Here is a 21,921-nt window from a genome sequence, read left to right as displayed (position 1 = left end):
GGGGGGAGAGGGGGGGCAGCTGTACCCCCAGCACCCCTCAAACCTGCCCTGGGCTTTTACCCCTTCCCTGTGTGTGTAGGGCGAGATGTATAACATATCTCTATATAGTACAGATATCTATCTATATTATACCTAATATATGTATATTATAGCTAATATATATATATTATAGCTAATATATCTATATTATACCTAATATATATATATTACAGCTAATATATGCTATATCTATCTATATTCTAGCTAATATATGCATATTCTAGCTAATATATGCATATTATAGCTAATATATATGTATTATGGATAAGATTATAGCTAATATATATGTATTATAGATAAGATTTCTATATATTATAGCTAATATGTGTATATTATAGATAAGACCTATATATTATAGCTATATGCATATATTATAGCTGAGTTCTATATTTATAGCTAATATGCATATATAATAGATAAGATTTCTATACATTATAGCTAATATGTGTATATTATAGATGACTTCTATATGTTATAGCTATATTTATATATTACAGATAAGAGTTCTATACTTATAGCTAATATGTATATATAATAGATAAGATTTCTATATATTATAGCTAATGTGTATATTATAGATAAGACCTATATAGTATAGCTATATTTATATATAATGATTTCTATATATTATAGCTAATGTGTATATTATAGATAAGACTTCTATATAGTATAGCTATATTTATATATTATAGATAAGATTTCTCTATATTTTGGCTATATTTATATATTCTAGATAAGGTTTCTATACATTTCAGCTAATATGTGTGTATTATAGATAGGATTTCTATATTCATAGCTAAAATGTATACATTATAGCGAAGGTTTCTATAGACGATATAGGTGCCTCTGTATATTATAGAGCAAGTGTCTCTAAGGGGGTCGTGCCCCTTTCCCTGCTCCCCCCCCGTTCCCCCCCCCCCCGGGTGGTCCTAGGGATGCTACGAGTAGGTAAATACAGGGGTCCCCCCTCCCCACCGCAGCCCCCGACCCCTCAATTCTCCCCAGCGAGGGGTCACTGGGACGGGGGGGGGGGGGCTGTCCCCAAATCCCAATGTGGGGCAGGGGGTGGGCAGAGCATCCCCCCCCCCCAACACCCTTTGGGGGGGGGGGGGTGTGTGTGTCTCACGAAGGGTTGAAACCCAGCTCTTTTTCCTTTTCCCCGGCCTATTTTCGCCCCGCCAGCCCTACGCTTCCCTTCCATAAATAAGCCTCAATTATTGAGCTCCCGCTGGTTTTTTTTTTTCGGGGGGGGGGGGGGGGAGGAAAGTCCCCAGTGGGCCGTGACGGGGGCTCAGCGCCGCCAAACACACCGTTCCGGCACCGCAGTAAACATGATTAGTGCCGTATCCCCCGGCTCGGGGGGGGGAAGGAGGGGGGGGAGATTGGACGTGGGGGTGGATTTGCTGATGCTTAATGACGAAGCGAGTTTATTATCGGGGGGGCTGGTGCTTGGCGAAGCATCAGATAACTCACCCAGGCTCGGGGGGGGGTCTCCCAACCAAGCCCACGCCACCAGCAACCATCGCACCCCCTTTTTTTTTTTTTTTTTTTTTTTTTGGGGGGGGGGGGAGTTGTTGAGATCTGGGCCAAAATATTCCAAAATGAAATATTTTGGAACCCCTTTCTTTATTTAATTTGGGGTTTGGGTTTTTTTTTTTGCCACGCCAACCAAAAGACGCCGCAGCCACCTCCTCCTCCACCCCCGGTTCGGGCGCTGCGTTGGTTTTTTTTTTTTTTTTTCATCCTCCCCCCCACCTCCTTCCCCTTCCACCCCCCCCTCCCCCCCAAAAAAAAAAAACAAAAACACCTCCATCCCCAGCCGGGATCGGCGCGGAATAACCGATTCGCCTCCCGTTAAGGCTGAGCCTCCGCGAGAATTACAATAAGCTGGAAAAACCCAGCCCGCAGGATGAGGGATTTCGGGCAGGGAGACAGGCTGTTTTCCAGAAGAGTTCCTCCATGTGTAAGGTTATTAAGTGCCTTGGGTTATTTTTTTCCCACCAGCCACCCCCCCCTTCCTTTCTTTTGTAGCCTAATAAATAGCGGCACAAAGGAAAAAAATAAACGCGTTGCTCGGTGGGGTTTGGGGGGTTTTGGGTTTTTTTTTTCCCCTTCTCCAGCTGTAGGCACCGACCGAACGTGCCTCAAACCAGCAACTGCACTGCAGCACTCGCTGCATCGCCTCGGCGGGGACGGGGCTCCGGTCCCATCCCTGTCCCCACACAGTATTGGGGGGGGGGGGGGAAATGACACCCTTGTCCTTAGGAAAAGGTGACCAAGGTCCCTGCGCGACAGTCGGTGGCATCGTCCTTGTCCCGCTGCTCTCCCCCCCACCCCAACACACAGCGAGACTGTTCCCAAAGCGTTATCCCAGCCCCATCCATTCCCATTGCCGAGTTGCCGCGGTGGCATCTGGGGACCTGAATCCAGCCTGGGTTGGAAAGTGCGGGATGATCCCAGCACCAGAGGAGGGGGAGAAATGGGAAAAGTCCTGGAGAGATGCTGTGGGGCAGGGTTCGCGGGGCGGGGGGGGGGTCTGGCTGCAGACGGCCCCCCTCCTGCGGCTCCGTGTCAGGGATGTGGGGTCTCTGGCACTGGGAATGACAAGCTGTGGTGGCATCGTGTCCTCCTGCATGGAGCTGCCGAGGACACTGAGGTCCAGAGACCCCTCTGTGATGCCCATTCCTGTGCCCCTGGCCCGGCTCTGTGCCCAGGGCTCGCTGCACTGGTGGGACACTGGGGTGGCATGGGGATGGAAAGGGGATGGGGATGGGATGAGGATGAGGATGGGATGGGATGGGATGGGATGGGGATGAGATGGGAATGGGATGGGGTGGGATGGGGATGGGATGGAGATGGGTATGGCGATGGTATGGGGATGAGGATGGGATGGGATAGGGATGGGGATAGGAATGGGCATGTGGATGGGATGGGGATGGGATGGGATGGGATGGGATGGGATGGGATGGGATGGGATGAAGAAGGGGATAGGATGGGGATGGAGATGGCGATGGGGTGGGATGGAGATGGGTATGGCGATGGGATGGGGATGTGGATGGGATGGGGATGTGGATGGGATGGGGATGGGGATAGGATGGGATGAAGATGGGGATGGAGATGGGATGGGATGGGATGGGGATAGGGATGGGATGGGATGGGGATAGGGATGGGATGGAGATGGGGATGGGATGGAGATGGAGATGGGTATGGCGATGGTATGGGGATGTGGATGGGATGGGGATGGCGATGTGGATGGGATGGGAATGGGGATGGGATGGGCTGAGGATGGGGATGGGATGGGGTTAAGGAGGCAGCCATACACTCCCGCTCCTGACCCCTCGCTGTTCCCTGCACCACAGCAGCCAGAGCCCCCTTCGTGCCTCCTGCCGTGGTCACCCACAGTCAGGGGAGGAGAAAACCCACCCCTTGCTTTGCTGGAAGTCACGGGGTGAGAAACGAGTGCTCCTCGTGGGCCAGCAGCAGCCGTGCTGCGAGCTGAACACGGATTAATATCTCGGTCCACAGGTCGCTTGGATACAGCCTCTGCCGAGATGGGGAGCCTTGCTCAGGCACTAATTGCTAAATAATGCCTGCAGGGGGTTTGCCAGCCACTGCCCGGAGCCAGCAAGCATGCGGCTGCACGCTGCACACCCTTTGCACGGTGCAAAGCCCTCCATCCTCCTCCTCCTCCTCTTCCTCCTCCTCCTCTTCCTCCTCCTCCTCGCCTGGCTTTGCTCAATAACCGTCCTCGCCGTGCCAAGCCGGGTGCCAGAGCCGTGCCCGCTCTTGGCCGCCGGCCCGCACATGCTTCTGACAGCAAATTAAACTCCCTGCATGAGCGAGCCTCGAGCCACGGTGTGAAAAGCGGCCGGCGGGGGCTTGGCCGAGCCGCCCTTCATTCACATCCCAACTTGCAGGGGCTGGGGCAGAGCCGCTTGGGTCGGGGCTCACAACCGCAGTGGGGTTATCCGCCTTCCCGGTGGTCCCAGCCCAGCTGGGATGGGGGAATGAAGCTGGAAAATCAGGGGTGTGCTTCAGCGGATGGGGTGGGAGCCCAGCACCCGAACCCCGATGCTCCCCCATCACCCAGACGGTGCTTGGGCTCAAGGTGCTTCCGCGGGTGCCTGGATGATGCTCTCAGAAGGGGTACACAGGGGACTTCTCCTCCTCCGGGACCTATTGATGCCCCCCCAACGAGCCCATCGGCATGGCCAAGGGCAAGCTGAGCTTCCCAGCACCCCAAAACATGCCACCACGGTGCGGGGGGAGGCTGAGATCCAGCGTCACCGCAGCCTGTAAACCCACTCCTCTTGCACACACGCAGCTGATGGGATTAGCGGGGATTATCCTCTTGTTCCTCTTTCGAGAGGAGAATAAACGTGACAAGGTGCTGCCAGCTTCGATTTTACGCTCTCAGCCCAGGCGCTGGCACCGTGATGCCATCCCCAGGGCAGGGATGGGGTTCCAGGGCTGGACCGGTGACCCCCCCCTCTTTCCCCTCCCCAAAGCCTGAGAAGGTCCTGGGGCTGTGATGGGGGATGAGCAGGGTTGATGTGACCTCTAAAGGTTTTAATGCACCCTGTCCCTGTCCCCATCCTGCCAGCATCCCCACGCAGCCCTGCCCAGGTTTGGGGGTGCAGGGGTGTCACTGTTTGCAGGGTCGTTGTCTGTCTGTCTGTCCCCCCCGCCCCGAGGTTTGCAAAGGATCGCGCAGGGTAGGGGCTGGCCCATAGCCCTGGGAAGCACAGTTCTGCTACTTGATTTTACGGGACCATTTTAAGATTTATTAGGCCCGATGATGCCACGGGAGGTTTCCCCGAGTGGCCAGGCTGCCTGCCGAGCCCCAGGCAGCACCGGTCCCTCTGCCTCCTGCAGCCCTGTGTCCCCTCCCACCCCATCCCCTCCACATCTCCTCCATCCCCTCCTTCACCCCCTCCATATCCCCTTCATCCCTTCCATCCCCCTTTTCCATCCCCTCCTCCACCCTCTCCATCCCCTCAACACCTCCTCCATCCCCTCAACACCTCTTCCATCCCCTCCATTTCTCCTCCATCCCTTCCATCCCCTCTTCCGTTCCCTCCATACCTCCTCCATCTCCTCATCTTCTCCACAGCTCCTCCATCCCCTCCAAACCTCCTCCATCCTTTCCATCCCCAGAACATCCTCTCCATCCCTTCCATATCTCCTCTACCCCCTCCATCCCCCCTCCACCCCTTCTTCCATCCCCTCAACACCTCCTCCATCCCCTCCATTTCTCCTCCATCCCTTCCTTCACCCCCTCCACATCTTCTCCATCCCTTCCAAACCTCCTCCATCCCTTCCAAACCTCCTCCATCCCTTCCACATCTTCTCCATCCCTTCCACATCTTCTCCATCCCTTCCAAACCTCCTCCATCCCTTCCACATCTCCTTCATCTCTTCCACATCTCATCCATTCCTTCCACATCTCCTCCATCTCTTCCTTCCTTGCCACATCCCCTCCATATCTCCTCCATCTTTTCCATCCCCTCCACATCCCTTTCCCATCCCCTCCATCCCTCCTCACCCCTGGGCGGCAGGTTCTTCCTCTCCCCTGGGACCAGGATTCTGCTGCCCCAGCCCCAAGGGGTGCAGGATCTACTCCCCTTTCGCAGGGTCTGCTCCCCCCCCTGCAGCTCGTCACGGCTGCACCACCATCATTTCCCTTCCCTTCCTCCTCGCCTGGCCCAGCTCCGCTGCAATTTCCCCAGCGCCGCACCCGCATGCATTAAACATGCCCATAAACAACGTCGCTGGCTGCCGGCGCACATCTGGAGGAGAGGGCTGTGGATTACAGCCAGCTCCCGGCAGAGGGGGTGCAGGAAAAGGGGGGGGGGAAACCAAGCCATCCAGTGTCAAATAATAATAATCGTCATTTTTTTAAAAATTGCGGGAGGGGGGAAAAAAAAAATCAGCACAAGCCCCATCAAACGTCAAAGAGACTCTTTTTATTTGCCATCAAAAGAAAGATGTAAATTGAAAAAAAAAAAAAACCAAACAGCCCAAACCAATAAAAAAAAACCCAACCGAGGTCAGCTCAAGTGAAGGCAGAAGAGGCAGAAGAAATCCATGCGCCACGAACCGCGAGAAGAAACCAAAGAAATATAAAAAAATAATAAAAATCAAAGAGAAGGAGGAGGAGGAGGAGGAGGAGGAAGGCTCCATCCCCTAGAGAGAATGGCTGAGGCTGAAGTGTAGAAAAATAAAGAGCTGGGGGGTGAGGGGGGAGGAGGAGAGCAGAGGAGTCCAGCGTTGGGGGGGGGGGGGGGGGGTGTCACAGCTCGCCCGAGGTCTTTATGACGTGGAAGAGCGTGACGTTGTAGATGACCTGGTGGCCGTTGTTCCAGGTGTAGAGCACCCTCTCCCGCGGGTTGTAGTCCAGCATGGATATATGGGAATACTGGTTGTGGAAGGGAATATCCGTGTATTCGTAGCTGGAAGTGTTTGTGTAGTAGGCAAAATAGATCTTGGCGCCGGCGAGGTGGGAGTTGGTGACGTAGAGGGTGCCGCAGATCATGAAGGACTCCCCGGCGCTGCGTTTGGGGTACCCCGTGTCCCAGCTCCTCAGGACCTCCAGCGTCTGGGGGTCCACCCGGCTCACCACGATGTTGCCGGCGTTTTGGTTGGTGGTGTAGACGGCCCACAGCCCGTTCTCATCCACCATGAAGTCGATGTCGGAGAAACCACCCCAAGAATAAGGGAAGGTGTTGTTGTAGCCGGCGCCGGCCAGGCTGCGCTGCACCAGGACGCTGCGGGAGCGAAAGTGGTACTTCACCGCGATGTTACTCTGGTATTTGTTGTAGTAGAGGGACCCGTTGAAGACGACGTGGCCGGTGCCGGCCCAGGGATGCGGCAGGAGATGCTGCACGAAGTTCTGCCCCGTCACGAAGTCGTTCAAGGTCCGAAACTCCAAGACGCGCCGGCCCTTGTAGTAACCATCCATGTACCATACCTGCAGAGGAGGGGGGGGGGGGGGGGGGGGGGAGGTTAGGGATGCCCAGCCAAAATGGGCCCCCCGCCCCCATCAAGATGGGCTCCCAGGACAGAGGGACACCACCCATGGGTGCCCCCACCGCTCACCCGGGTGTCGGCGCTGGGCGTCATCGTGTCGGTCATCCATGACCCGAAGCGGGAGCCGGATGCTCGGATGGTGATGGGGTTGCTGACCCCCGTCAGCTTCCCGCAGCCTGGGATGGGGGCAGGGGGGGAAAAAAGATTCCAGAGTTAGATATTGGCATCCAGGACCCCCCTCCGGTCCCGTGGGTGTCACGAGGAGGAACCAGGGCTCCCCTTCACCCCTGGGACCCCCAGGAGTCTCAGGGGACGGGGCAGCAGGATGGGGGATGCTTAAGGAAAAGGCACCAGCAGCAATTCCTGAGGAAGGAAAGGCAGCTCCCGCGTGGATCCTGGGGCCACACGAGTAAACACCCCATACTGAAGGCTACTGGGCTGCCAGTATAATTAGTATTATTTGGAAGAGATTGGCGGTGCAGTGAAACAGGAGGCCCAGCCGTGGGGCAGAGCGCAGGGGGCTGCAGATGGGGAGGCGGGGGGGGGGGGGGGAACAGGGACCGTACCCAGTTTTTGCATGCAGGCGTGCAGCCGCGCCTCCAGCATCAGCACCCGCTGCTGCAGCTCCTCGTAGTCGTAGGCACCCATCTCCTCCTGGATGGCCAGCAAGCTCCCAGAGAGGTTCCTCACCTCCTCCTTCAGGTGCACGATCAGCCTCGTGTCCGACTTGTACTGATCCAGGACGGGCAGCAGCGGCAGCAGCTCCGTCATCTTGTCCTTGAGCTCCTGTTTAAGGGGTGCAAGGGGGGGAAAAAAAAAAAAAAACAACCCACCCCCCCCCCCCCTCTTAAATTAAAGCCCTGGTTTAATTTAAGTCTGGTGGTGCTTGTCCCCATGTCTGCTGTCCGTCTGTCCATCCCTCCGGGGGTAGCAAGGAGCCCTCCAGCCCTGATCCAAGAGCACAGCCTCATTAACACACCAGAGATGAGCCCTATTCCCTGGGCTGGTAATTAATTAATAACAATTACAAGGCTTTGCATCTTCCCAGCGCTTGGGGAGGGGTAGGTAATGAATCACCCGCAGCCGATGCTCTGCAGAGCGGGATCCAGGCAGGATCCAGCCCCACTGTGGGAGCAGGGGGTGACATCCCCCCTCCCCGGTCAGCCCGGAGCAGCGGGTGGCTGGGCACGGAGCGCTGCTCTACGCAGGAGGGATGTGGGAAGGGGGCAGCGATGGTGCCGGGGGAATGAGAGCAACAGGCAGGTCCGGGATTTAAAAATCTCCACTTCTTTTAGCACAAGGAGAAGGTTAAGAGATGTTTTGACCTTGGCCTGGAGGCAGCTAGGCAAAGGCTGAGCAGGTCCCCAACAGCCAACATGGGAATTGGGTGGGGAAAGTGTGCCAGGGATGGGGGACGGCTCCAGGCAATGGGTGCGTGTGCACCCAGAACCCTGCATGCCGTGGGGATGCTCAGCTCTGGAATCACCACAGGGATGCTCAGCCCCGGGAGCCCCACAGGGATACCCAGCCCTGGGACCTCCACAGGGATGCCCAGCCCCGGGAGCCCCACAGGGATGCTTGACTCTGGGACCCCCGCAGGGATACCCAGCCCCAGGAGCCCCCCAGGGATGCCCAGCCCTGGGACCCCCGCAGGGATACCCAGCCCCAGGAGCCCCCCAGGGATGCCCAGCCCCGGGACCCCCACAGGGATACCCAGCCCTGGGACCTCCACAGGGATGCCCAGCCCCGGGAGCCCCCCAGGGATGTTTGGGTACCAGGACCCCCCCAGGGATGCCTGGCCCTGGGAGCCCCCCAGGGATGTCCAGGCACCGGGAACCATGCATGATCCTGCCAGGTTTGTGCCAGCCACGGCGCCAGCGTGGCAGGGAAGGGGTGGGGGGAAGCCCGGCAGCGAGCTGGCCCCGGCTGCAAGCTGCTGCGCCGGTTCTCCTTCGCTCAAGGACGCTGTAAATCCACAGGCAGCACCTCCGTCCCGCTCCACGGCCCCCGGCCCCCAGCCCCACGGCTCAGCAGGTTTTCCCAGGAACAAGCCCAGCTCGCCAGCACCTCGCCTTTAATTTCGGGGTGGCATTACCGGCCGGCATTCCCGTGTCTTGCACGGGCTTGCACCCCAATCCCGGGGCTCAGCACCTCCTGCTGTGATTAAAGCAGGCGAGCCATTTGCTGCAGCTCGGATGTTTAATCAATGCCTCGTCTCTGCAACTGTCGGCGCCCAGCGTCCACCCGAGCATCCTCCGGCCCGTTTCAGTGCCAAGAACCAGCCGCTCCCGAGACAGAAATGCTCTTTAGCTGTCAGGATGAAGCCTGGAGGCTCCCAAAATAAACCAGTGCCCCGGCGCGGGGGGGGGGGGGGGGTAATGGGATTTCTCGGGGGGTGCAGAGCCGCTGCAGCACGGGCTGCATCGACCGGCACAGGGCGCGGGTGGCTGCCACCCGTCAGGTGGAAATGGTGGCTTTGCTGGGGAAGAGCCATGTTTTGTGTTTAATTAAAGGTGTCGATTTGCAGCCAGATGGGCTGGGAATTGGCCATCTCTGCTGTCCTGTCACCGGCACGGCTCCCCCCCCGCGCCACCCGGGGAGGCGGCAGGAGGTAGCCCTGCATCGGTTTGCCCTGTGTTTTGTCCGCACGCCCACCGCGGCTGGGCACCCTCTCCCTCCCCTGCACAGCACCCATCCTGCTCTCTCAGGTGACACAGGGATGCTCAGCTCCTGGACCACCCCAGGGATGCTCAGGGACCACCCCACCACCCCAGGGATGCTCGGCCACCTGGATCCTCGCAGGGATGCCCAGCTCTGGGACCACCACAGGGATGCTCGGACCTGGGGACCACCAAAGGGATGCTTGGCCACCTTGATCCCCCCAGGGATGCTCAGACCTGGGACCACCAAAGAGATGCTCGGCCACCTGGATCCCCCCAGGGATGCTCAGCCCCTGGACCACCACAGGGTTGCTCAGCCCAGCCCTGGGACCACCCCAGGGATGCTTGGCCACCCGAATCCCCACAGAGATGCTCAGCCCTAGGACCGCCACAGGGATGCTTGGCTCTGGGACCACCCCAGGGATGCTCAGCCACCTGGACCACAGAAAGCAGGACCCTCCCCAGGGTGCCCACCTATTCTGTAGCATCACACAGCACCGTGTGCTCGGGGAGGGCTCCCCTGGGGTGCAAGAGGCATCGGGGGGACGCGGGCTCACCTGGAAGCTCTTGGCGTTGAGGCTCTTCTGGCTCTCAGCAGCCACCTTCAGCCTGGAGTCCAAGCCCTTCATCAGGGACTCGGTGTTGCGCACGTACTGGAGGTCCCGGTAGGTCCGGAGGTCCAGCACCTCCATCGACTGGGAGATGTTCTGCACCTGCACGGTGAGATGGGGGGGGTGTGTGCGTGTGATAAAGCCCTCAGTCTAATTAACACAGCCCCCCCGGCTGCTAACGAAGAGGCCTGAGCCAGGGGAAATTCAGGGTGCGGAGGCAGAGATGGGGAAGGGAGAGCAGCCCCCAGGACCAGCTCAAGGCCACCAGCTGCTGGTGGGGACACGGCCCCGGGAGACCCCATCCCGCTGTCCCTGTCCCCAGGGAGCCGCAGGACGAGCTGCTCCCCGCTCCACCGCACCGCCGTTTATGCGAGAAAACTCTTCCCCCTGCAGCTTTAATGTATAAAATAACGCGTTTTACTCATCCTGCTTCAGCTGCTATTTGTTTTTTTAAACCATCCGAGCGCACATTTCCCAGCCGGGTTCTATGAGCTTTTCATTCTTTAATTTCATCTGCCGCAGCCGGCAAAGTTATTTCATTTCCACGCTTTCAAATGACGCGAACGTGGCTGTGTTCCTCAAACGGTTATTTATTTATTAGCGCCGGCCCCGCTGGTATTTACGGTGCCGCCGCCGCCTCAGAAGGAGCTGCTTAAGAGGCACGGGGTTTTTTGGTTTTGTTTTTTTTTTGCAGCACGTTATAATAAAAGTTTAATGGGGTTTGCGGTGTGCCCGCCCGTGCGGACGTGTTAAAACCAGGGGGGAATTAAATGAGCTCTGCTCAGGCACGTGGCTCCTTGTTGGGGGGGGGTGGGGGTGTCTAATGGCTTCTGCCAACGTCACCGCAGAGCCCACGGGGAAGGGGCTGGGAGCGTGGGACCCCCCCCCCCTCCCCGTGGGAAACCACACGTGCGTCCCCCGGCTCCGCACGTGGAAACCACCCATTAAACACGGTTTGGCTCCCGGGGCCGCCAAGGCAGGACTGGGATTTATCTCCGGGCTGATTTTATCCGCGTGGGCGGGCGAGGGCATCGCCACGTGCCGGTGGCACCGTGGTGGCGCGGTGACACCCTTCCAAGCCAACCCAGTGGCCACGTAGGAGGATGCGGCGGCTCCTCTTCAGGGTGAGGATGCTCGTCCCCGGCAAACGGCCGCCCTTTGCATGGGGAGGGAAGGCGCTACGTGTGTCCTCCACCAGGATGTGGCCACCACGTGTCCCAGGGGAAGGGACAAGCCCGTCACACCCCTCCGTGGGGTGCACCCCCGGCTGGAAGGGGCTCCCCCACCCGCAGAGACCCGCACCGCCAGGCGTCGTGCATCCTCCCACCCACAAATTAAGCTCTTCGTTAGCGGGCTCGGGCGGTAAAGCCAATTAGCGCCGGTCAACGCTCACCTTCTCCATGAGCTGGCGGAGCTGGTGGCTGCGCAGGTCGCGGGAGCACGTGCCCTGGACGGGGATGACGGCCGTGCAGAGGCATTTGCCGTCGGGGGCTTGCGCCGAGGTATAAACCTGCCAGCCCTCGTCGGGGCTCTGGAAAAGGGTCTGCGGGGAGAGAGGAGGGGAGATGTCAGGGCCCCGGGGAAGGTCGCCGGAGCCGCTCACCCACACACCCCCCCCCCCAAAACCAGGCTCCCCACTCCTGCCCCGGGCTTCCCCAAAACCACGGGGGCTGGGGCAGGGCTGGCAGCGCGGCGTCACCTCGGCAAGATGCCACCGGAGCACCCTTCCCTCTCGCCGTCACCTGGATGGGGACAAAGCACCACGTCCTGGCGCCAGGATGAGCCCCTCCAAAGCCTTCTGGAACCATCACCGGCACCGAGCGCATCCCGCAGCCCCACGGTCCTGCCCTGCTCCCCCGCCACCTCCCCCGCAGCTCCTCCCAAACCCCTTCTCCGAGACGCTTTGCATTTTTCCCTCCTTTTAGGTTTTTAATCCAGGTCATTTAATTTCCTCTCTCTCCCTCCCCCCCCCCGCCTCCCTTCCCTCCCTGCCTCTCCAAGACTCGTTTCACCGCAGCGATCTGCTCCAAATTCAGAGATTTCAGCCTCCCGGCAGGTCCCACACCCCAGGGTCGGCCACAAAATGACAGTGGGATTGGGAGGAAACGATGAGGAAAAGCTCTTCATCATCTCCCACCGGCCAGCTCTGCATCCCTCCTCTTCCTCCCGCGGACCCAGCCCCGTGTTATTTCCCACTAATAGCGTTGACGAGGCAGGAATTTCCTTCGCCGCGGCCGTCTCGCCCCTGGAGGGGAGCGGAGCCACGAGTATAAATTACTAATTCCTTCCCTTTGAATTTCGGGTCCCTTCGACAGCGGTGGGGAAACACCAGCACATTCCCCTGCCCAAGGGGAATGGGGGTGTATGGGGGGGGGCACCCAGGCATGCCCGCCAGAGCATCCCACCATTCCCAAAACCCTCTGGAAGCCCATTTTCACATCCAGCTGCAGCTTTTCCAAGAGAATCCAGGCTTGAGGTTTTGCTTTCCACCTCCCAGCGCAGCCGAGGATGGGGGTGACCACCGCAGGCTCCCGCTGCCCCCCCGTTTTCAGCCGGGTCTCACCACACTCACCCCGAAAACCAAGCCGAGAAACATCCTCCACCCCTCCTCCCCCCTTCCCTTCCCCTTCCCTCCTCTCCCTCCCCTTTGCCTGATTTATTCATGCCATAAGCCGGTGTTTTTGCGCTGGGCCATTTAGCATTTCATGGGTAATTCATAATTATTAATTATGAAAATCAAGAGCAAACTCATCGCTCTCCAAGCGCCTTCTGCATCAAGCCAGGGGAAGATAAATGACCCGTTCCCTGTAACAAGCCAGGGACGATACTTTACTTTACACGCGGCGGTTTTAACTTCATGTTTCACATCGGAAGGGATTTATTGGCCACGGCGGTGGCTAAACACCCGCTCTCCAGCCTCGGAATAAATTAACCCACGGCGGTGTAAAACTCGCCCTTAACCAAGTAAATTCCTGAGTTATCGCAGGGGGAGAGAAAAAGAGGATTTATTCAGCCCAGCTCCAACGTGGTGGAGATGGAGCCCGGCCGGCGTCAGGGCTGGGAGCCCACGGCAACCCCGGCTGGTGACGAGCCACCACCGTGGGATAACGAGCCCTTAGGAAGGCACCAGTGGATGGCATCACGCCGACGGAGGGCGTCGCGCTGGCTGCTACGGCAGGTGAATTAATATGACGAGCAATTATCAGGTACACACGCTGGGAAAGACTTAATGCTGGGCACTGTGCCATCCCACCCACCCACCCACCCAAAATTGGGGTGTGTCCCCCCCCCCCGTGGCAGGAAGGGTCTCCCCAGCTGCTCTGGGCACGGCACAGGGCTGGCACCCACAGACACCACCCGATCTCCCACCCGATCTCCCACCTCCCCCAGGATCCTGGGAGCACCGAAAGCTTCGTTTCTTCCCCCCCCCCCCCCAAAAAAAAAAAAGAAGCTATTGAAATAAAAAAGCCCAAAGCAAAGCCGGGCCGAGCATCCGCAGTCACCGCGCAAGCGTTTCCCTTTACCCGGGACCCTTCTGGCCGCGGCTGAGCAGCAGGCAGCCATAAATACTTTACAGAGGGCTTAATGCATAATTAATGGCAGGCAGCAGGCTGTGGCAGGCAGGCAGCGCGCAGGCAGGGCGCAGGCAGCGCTCGGGGCCACCGATTCGGAGGCTGGCAATGCTCCCTCCGCCTGTCGGATCGGGGCTCGGAGCCGGCACCGGTACCCTGGGGGGGGGGGTCCGTCCCCGGCCTTTCCCCGGGATGCGGGAGAGCATCCGCGGGCCAGATCCTGGGAAGATGCTCTTGCCCGGTTTGCAGCATCCCTGCGGATAACCCCCCAGGGATGGAGGTGGAGGGCAGCCCTTGCCCGCCCGCGCCTGCCCACTGCGGCTCGGGGGCCTGGCGACGCCGGCTGCCGCTGCCGCCGGGATTATTAGGTTAAATGCAGCCTGTGCAATCTGTCACTGGGTTATTAATTAGAGCTCCCCGGGAAAGCTGCCTGCTCGCAGCTCGGGAGAGGAGAAACTGCTGACACCCTCGGCCGCGGCGCAGGGAGCTGCTGGGGAGACGGTGCCCGGCGGTTGGGGGGGAACGGGGGATGGGGGGACGGGGTCACAGCACCCCAACTCCTCTCACGGGGGTCCCCGAGTATCCGGGAATCCCTGCTCAGCCCTTTGCCCCAGTAAAACAGCCACGGCCGGTGGGCACGGGGGGGTCCGAGCAAGCGCCCTTCGAAGCCAGGGCACCCCGAATCGGCACCTGCGGTAAAGGCAAGTCCCATTCCGTGTCTCTGGCCCCTGTTTTTGGGGAGGGACCACTCCAGGGCAAGGGATGGAGCCGCTGCAGAGGATGCTCCGGTCTCTCCCCGTCGTTGGCCGGAGCGTGGGGCTGCTCCTCCACGGCAAGTGGAGAACCGTTGCCTGATCCAGCGCCGGGGTCCCCCAAGAGCCAGCGTCCCGGGGGAGGGTCGAGATGATGGGACCACCAAGGCCGGGGCTGGGAGAATCCAGCTCTGGACCTCGGAGCAGAAAAAGAACCGCTGTTTTCTAGAAAGGGCCTTTGAGACTCCCCAAAAAACAGCGAAAGGCCGCACTGGGCATCACCGTGCCCAAAGCCGGCGAGCTCTGGTTTTTGGGTAAAAATGGCTCATTTCAGCATCCACGGGGGGGGGGGAAGCGCTGCGTTGCTAAACCCCGTTGGGAGACCCCCCCAGCCAGCACCCCAACTCCCCGCCACGGCCGCGCCGGGGGCCCCCCTCACACCCCACGGTGCGTCCCAGCCGCATTAGCGGCGCTCCTTCCCCCTGATTAACGATTTTACAACCGACACCAAAGAGTGACTAATGATTAGCCAATTATGGTCGAGCGCCGCTAATTGCCCTGCAACATGATTGCCTGTTTGGTGGTGCCCGCTGAGACCCCGCCACCAACGCGCAGGGCTGCGGCGACGAAGGCCACCGCGCTCATCCTCCGCAGAGTCCCAGCCGGGAATGGCACCCCAAAAAGGATCCCTAGGGATCGCAGGGATACAGGGAAAGATCTTCAGGGATGAGACCGGCAGAGCCAAGGTGGGGGGAGCAGCCTGGCGAGCCCCCAGTGACCCCGGGGTGTCTGGGGTGGGCGCTGCCGGCAGCGGGGGGCACACCAAGCCGTTTGGCTCCTGCCGGCGGGCGACACGTCTGCCAGCCCAGCTGACGGCAGGCTCCAGATGGGCTGTCCGAGCCCAACACCCCCAAAACCAGATTATTTCTCCCCCCCTCCCCCCCAATGACCGAGATCGGCGCTGGCAATAGCACGAAGCACCCACGCTGGCAGGATTCCCCACCGCAGCCCCCCAGATGGGGTGCCCGGTCCCACACAGGAAGGGTCGAGCTAACAGAGGGGGTTTTCTCATGGTGAAGGACGTGCCCCCCATCATCATGTCCCCCCCCCTTCCAGCGTCACCGGCTATGGCTGGGTGCCAGCCAGGCCCTATGGTGCCAACCCAGCCCTCCCCGGGGGGCTCACTCGCCCCTGCGGCATCACCCGGAGCCCAGCCCAGCCCTGTCGCTGCTATTGCGGCCCCCCCCAAAACCTGCCCCCCCCAAGCATGTGTCTCCCTCCCCAAGCATCCCCCCCCAGCTCCCAACTTGTTTTCACGCCGCACACCCAGCCCCGCTCTCACAGGGGTTTGCATCGAAGGGCTGACGCCAGCCAGAGCACCCCAGGGGAAATTTCGGGTGTCCCTACCCTGGGGGGGGCACAGAGCCCAGCCTGGGGACAGCCACCAGTTCCCAGGGGTCCTGAAAATCAGGGGGGCTCAGCCACCTTCCCTAGAGAGGAGCCCCCGTAGCCAGGGTCCAGCCCCCCCCCAGCCCTGCCCCGGCCCCCCGAAACTGCTCAGCTCGGGTCTGCCGGGGGAAAGAAGGGGGTCGGGAGCCCCCCAAGCCCGCGGGGGAGTCTCCTCCGTAGGGTGACCCCAGCCTCAGGCTCCCAGGTGAGACCAGACCCTGTCGGGGGGGGGTCCCCGGTGCGCTCTGCCTGGCGGGGGGATCCCCGTGCCCCAGGGGGGTCCCGTGTGCCCTGGCCGGGGAAGGGGTCCCCATTCCTGGGGAATCCCCGGTGCGGGGGGGGGGGGGGGGGTGTCCTGTGCCCAGGGGAGAAGCAGAGGAGGGGGGTTCCGTGTCGGGGGGGGTCTCCGGTGCGCCCTGCCCGGGAGGATTGGGGGGGGGGGGGTGCCCATGAACGGGAGGGGGGATCGGATGCACCTTGAACCGGATGGGGGTCCCGGTGCGCCCTGCCCGGGAGGAAGGGAGGATGATGGGGTGCCCACGAACGCGGGGATGCCCGGGGGAAGCGGAGGGGGGTCCCCATGCCCGGCGGGAAGAGGTGGGGGGGGGGGGGGGTGTTCCGGTTCGCCGCAGCCCGGGGCCGCCCGAGCCCGGCGGGTGCCGGTACCGGTGGCGCAGCTCCGCACCGCAGCCCGGGCATCCCCCCCCCCCCCCCCGCCTCTTCCCCGCCTCCCGCCTCCCCCAACCCCCCCTCCCGCCGTACCCGCACCCCCTCCCCGGTACTCCCCTCCCCAGTACCGGGCCGACTCACGATCTTCTCGGAGGTACCGGCCCGTGAGACGGCGGTACCGTTGAGCCCCACCAGCGAGGGCAAGGTCTGGGACATCCAGTTGGTGACCATGGCCATGGTGCTCAGCACGGCCCCGATCTTCAGCAGCGGCACCGTCATGTCGCCGTCGCCGCCGCATGCCCATCACCCCCACCCCCCCCTCCCACCCCCGCTTCTCCTCCTCTCCTTCCTCCTCCTCCTCCTCCTCTTCCTCTCCGCCACCCGGTCCCGGTCCCGGTCCCGGTCCCGGTGCCGGTGCCGGTGCCCGCCGGGGCGAACCGCGCACCGGCCCCCGCCGCCCGCGGAGCCCCCCCAGCGCCGCGCTCGCCCTTATAACGGGGCCGGCGCCGCTCCGGAGTGACGTCGGCGGCGTTGGCCCCGGGCCAGCCCGGTACGGCCCCGGTTTAGGGCGGTCCCAACCCGACAAGGCTCGGTACGGATCCCCCCCCCCCGGTTGGGGGCGGTCCCCGTCGAGAAGGGTCCCGGTTGGGGATGGTCCCACCGGGCACGGCACCATCCAACCCCAGCCCGGAGTGGTTTGGGGGAGCAAGACCCTCGGAGATCCCCGGTTTGGGGGAGCAGGACCCCAAGGACCCCCGGTTTGGGGGAGCAGGATCCCTGGAGGTCCCTGGTCTGGGGGAGCAGGACTCCTGGAGACCAGTGGTTATGGGGAGCAGGACCCCTGGAGACCCCTCATTTGGGGGAACCCCAGGAGACCCCTTCTCTCCCTTAGCCTGGTACCAGTATCGGGGACCTCCGCACCCCCAGCCTGGTTTAGAGGCTGCAGCCCCCCCCCGCCGCCCCGGGAACCCACCACCCCGGGGCCAGTTTCCCCCCCCCAGCCCCCACTGAGGCCCCACAACCCCCTCCCAGCCCCCCCAAATCCTCATCTCCATCCTCATAGTGACCCACAGCTGTGGGGACCGGGAGGATGCGACCCCCCCACGGCCCCCCGCCTCCCCCAGTGCGCCCCAGCGAGCTCCTTGGGATACCCCCGGACCCCCCAAACTCTCTCAGCTGTTCTGCCGGTGGGTGCCCACCCCGACCCCCCCCGAATCCCCCCAACAGGATCCGCTGGGTGCAGTGGGACCCCCCCCCCCCCCCAGACTCTGAGCATCCTCGCCCTGGTTTTTGCCACGGTCACACAGTGCCACCGCGTGGGGACAGTCACGCACAGCGCGGGCTCCCACGCCGGCAACCGCGGGGAAAGCCCCCACCATAACCCCCCCCCCACACACACACACACACCCCCCCATGGTCCCCCCACCCCGCGGGTTTCGGGGTGCTCCTGGGCTCTGCGCCGCAGACGCCGCCTCGGCCACCAGCGTGGAGGGGACAGGGCAGCACCCGTGGGGACAACTGTCCCCACGTCCCCCGGGGACAAGGCCCTGGTGGGTGGGAAAGGCCCCGGCAGGGACTGAAAGGTGGGTGCTCACCTCTGAGACACCCCCCCCTCACCCCCCCCAAAAAGTGCCCAGGGAACCCCAAGGTGGGGATGTGGCCCCACAGGGGACCCACACCGGGTGCAGCCGCCACCCAAGAGGTGCGTGTCCCCGTGCTCTGACCCCCAACCACCACATTAAGGACCTGTTTTTTGGGGGGGGGGGTGTCCTTACACCCCACAGCCACGGGGCAGGGCTTCCAAACCCCCCCCCCCATCTCCCACCGTCCACGAGTCCCGCGTGCCATGGGAACACCCATGGGGTGAGCGTGTCACCGGCACCCTGGGGTGCAGCTTCACCCATGGGGCTTTGCACAGCCAGGGCAGGGTGGGAGGATGGGGGAGACACCACCCCCCCCACACCCCCCCCCCCTCAGTGACCCCCAAACCTCCTCCCCACCCCTTGGTTGTTCCATTGCAGCGTTTCCCTTCCAGCCCAGCCCAGGAACCCGCCCGCAACCAGCTCATTAACTCGGGCTCATTAGGGCTGAGCACAAAACGAGGTCCAGATGTGGGGTCACCCTCCAACCCCCAAAACCCACCGGGGGGGGGGGGGGGCAGAACAACCGTTTAGAGGGGAAAGAGGGAGATCCGGATGTGGTGGGGAACACCGGGCCCCCCCCCGGAGCTCCCCAGCCCCTCCCAGCCAGGTCCCCACATCCCATCCCTCCCTTCCCGTCGCCCCCCCAGACGAGCCCCCCAGGTGGGCAGCACCCACAAGAGGAGCTTGGTTTGGGGTCCCACGCCACCCCCCATCACCCGCAGCTTGGGGACAGGAGCGGGGCGGTGGCAGGGCCACACTCCGGGCAAGCCGGGGATGTAATTCCTGATTGGAATCGGTGCCAGTTCAGCCCTGGCATCACCCCGGCACCCCACAAAATCCACCCCCCCCCCCGGCCAGGCTGGTGCGGCCCCCATCGCGGCAACCCCGGCTCATGCATATTCAACAGGCTGCACAACCCCCGCTGAATATTCAGCAGGGATAATAACGAACCGCTTAATTGCAGAGAACACCAGGCCCCGCACGCGGCTCCGGCCGCTGACCCATGGGTGGTGACGAAACCCCCCTGGGGGGCTGCAGGGAAGGGACAGTGCCACCGCAGGAGCCCCCAAACCGACCCTGTCCCCATGGCGGGTCATGGTGGCCACTGCGGGTTGACCTCCTGTGGCCCCGGAGCTGGCAGCCAGGGGTGGGCTGAGGTGGTTTGGGGGAGCCCCCCCCCCCTAGGGTACGAGGGGGACACAGGGACACGGAGCTCTGTCCTCGTGGTCTCACCCCGTGGGACCTCGTCACCTCCGTCCCGGCACAAGGATGGCGTTGGGACGGTGGCACCGGGTGGAGGGAGGCGGGTAACGGACCCCTGCTGGCCCTGGCCCCACTGGGACATGGCACGTGTCCCCGTGACACCCCCCTTGGCGGGCGCCCACGCAGCTGCCACCGCCACGGCGGTGCCGGGCACAGCTGGAGCACAGCTGGCCCCGGGGAGGCTGGTCCCTCCCGGTGCTGCCGGGGTGGTGGCTTTCAGGGGACCCGTGTCACCCGTGTCACCCCTCTGTCCCCCCTCCACAGGCAGCTCATCCCGGCGGCAGAGCCAGTAGCGCTCCCCCCCCCCCCCAAAACCCTGCACCCAAGGGTGCCTGCTCCCCGCAGGGTGGCCCAGACCCACCCCCACAGCCCCACGGTGTCACCCAAGGTGGGGACAGCCAGCACCCACCCCACCTCCACGCCGGTGTCGGGGCACACGGCACAGCCCCGGTGACACGGGAGGGATCCAGGCCGTCGCCTTCCCTCGTCCTCGGTGGCCACGTGTGAAGGCGGCTCCCGAACCGGTCCCGCCGGAGCCATCTGTCACCCACGTGTCCCCACCACGGCGCTGGCACAGGGTGAGGTCCCCAGCAGCCCCCACCTCAGCCCGGGAACCCCCCCCCCCCCAGGGGATGTCCAGGGAGGGGACGTGCCACCGTCCTGCACCCAGGTGGCCACGGGCAACCCCAGAGCCTCGAGGCCGGGGTTGGGGGGGTGGGACAGCGGGGGTGAAGCCCAGCACCCACCCTGGGCTTGGGAAGGACCCAGCACCCAAGGGCCACCCACAAACACTCGGACACCCCCCCAACCCCCCCCCCCCCATCCCAAAACGCATCCCCCGGGGGGTGCCCGGTGTCCTCCCGGGGGGGGCGGGGGGGGGGATCGTTTCCATCCTGGGGACACACCCAGGGCCCTGGCATCCCCCCCGGCCCCGCTGCCAAACGGGCATCCCCGGGGGAAGCCGAAGGCACCGCCCGGTACCCCCCCCCCCCCCCCCACCGGAACGGACACCACCCCCCCCAATTCTTCCCCCCCCCCCCCCCGCTCCGCGGCGCCCCCGCCCGCCCTTACCTGCATCGCGGGGGAACCGGCGGAGAGGAGGAGGAGGAGGCCGGGGAAGAAGCGCATCCTGCAGGCACGGGGCCGGTACCGGAGCCCCACCGGGCCGGCTCCTTTCCCCTCCGTTGCTACCGGAGCCGCAATCGCTCAGCGCCGCCGCAGCCGCATCCCCCGGCCGGGCCCCGCCGCCGCCGCCGCCGCCTTTGTCCGCGCCGCCCGCCCCCCCCCCCCCACCCCCCCCCGGCCCCGGCCGGGCCCCCGGCGCGTTACCGAGAGCGGGACCCTCCGCCGGTTGCAGCCGCGGCACCGGCCCGGTGCAGGGGGCGGCGCGCCCGGTGGGGGAGGCTGGAGGAGCCCGGTCGGACCGGGCCGGGTTGGGCGGAACCGGAGCGGGGCCGGGTTGGGCGGAACCGAACCGGGATGGACCGAGGCGAGACCGGGAGGGAGGCGACCGAGCATCATCTCCCCCCCCCCCCCCCCAACCTTCCGCCCCCGCCCCGGGTACCCGCAGCCCCGCGGCAGGGGGTCCGGTCCCCTCACCGGGGTGGCCCCGAGTCCCTTCGCCGGGGTCCCTGGGGGTGGAGGTATAGGGGGGTGGCGGGGGGGAGGCTGGGGGACAGCCCCGGGTCCCCTTTCCTGCTCCGTGTCCCCTCTCTGGGGTCCCTGGGGATGGAGGGTTTGAGGGGGGGGGAATTGGGGGGCAGCCCCGGGTCCCCTCTCTGGAGTCCCTGGGGATGGAGGTTTAGGGGGGGGAATTGGGGGGCAGCCCTGGGTCCCCTCTTCTGCCCCGTGTCCCCTCTCTGGAGTCCCTGGGGATGGAGGGTTTGAGGGGGGGGAATTGGGGGGCAGCCCCGGGTCCCCTCTCCTGCCCCATGTCCCCTCTCTGGAGTCCCTGGGGATGGAGGTTTGGGGGGGGAATTGGGGGGCAGTCCCGGGTCCCCTCTCTGGGGTCCCTGGGGATGGAGGTTTAGGGGGGGGGTTGGGGGGCAGCCCCGGGTCCCCTCTCCTGCCCCTGGTCCTCTTTCTGTGGTCCCTGGCCCCCTCTCTGGGGGTCCCTGGGGATGGAGGGTTTAGGGGAGGGGGAATTGGGGGGCAGCCCCAGGTCCCCTCTCTGGGGCCCCTGGGGATGGGGGGGCAGCTGGGGTGCCCAGGTCCTGCTGGGCTCTGGTCCGGCT

The 21,921-nt window shown here is 62.7% G+C and overlaps 1 protein-coding gene across 5 annotated transcripts; it reads right to left on the bottom strand.

Annotated features, from left to right (window-relative positions):
- Window positions 1-6,331: 6,331 nt before the first annotated feature.
- OLFM2 (olfactomedin 2) lies at window positions 6,332-17,060 on the bottom strand. 5 transcript variants are annotated; one of them, XM_074165149.1, is made up of 8 exons: window positions 16,923-17,060; window positions 13,489-13,501; window positions 13,138-13,166; window positions 11,733-11,870; window positions 10,286-10,441; window positions 7,635-7,854; window positions 7,138-7,244; window positions 6,332-7,009 (listed from the first exon to the last, which is right to left on the bottom strand). In XM_074165149.1, the coding sequence occupies exons 1-8, from the start codon at window positions 17,058-17,060 to the stop codon at window positions 6,332-6,334; spliced, it is 1,479 nt and encodes a 492-aa protein (XP_074021250.1). The 5 variants fall into 5 exon arrangements, with proteins under 5 accessions (XP_074021250.1, XP_074021251.1, XP_074021249.1 ...); XM_074165150.1 differs by lacking the exons at window positions 13,138-13,166; window positions 13,489-13,501 and adding an exon at window positions 13,692-13,720 and having other exon boundaries at window positions 11,733-11,882; window positions 16,940-17,060; XM_074165148.1 differs by lacking the exons at window positions 13,138-13,166; window positions 13,489-13,501 and having other exon boundaries at window positions 16,875-17,060.
- Window positions 17,061-21,921: the final 4,861 nt, after the last annotated feature.

The sequence above is a fragment of the Numenius arquata genome, chromosome 33 (assembly GCF_964106895.1).
Source record: "Numenius arquata chromosome 33, bNumArq3.hap1.1, whole genome shotgun sequence".
In the NCBI taxonomy this organism is placed as follows: Eukaryota; Metazoa; Chordata; class Aves; order Charadriiformes; family Scolopacidae; genus Numenius; species Numenius arquata.
Note: the sequence above shows the minus strand (reverse complement) of the source record. Positions and strands in the feature narration are given on the sequence as shown.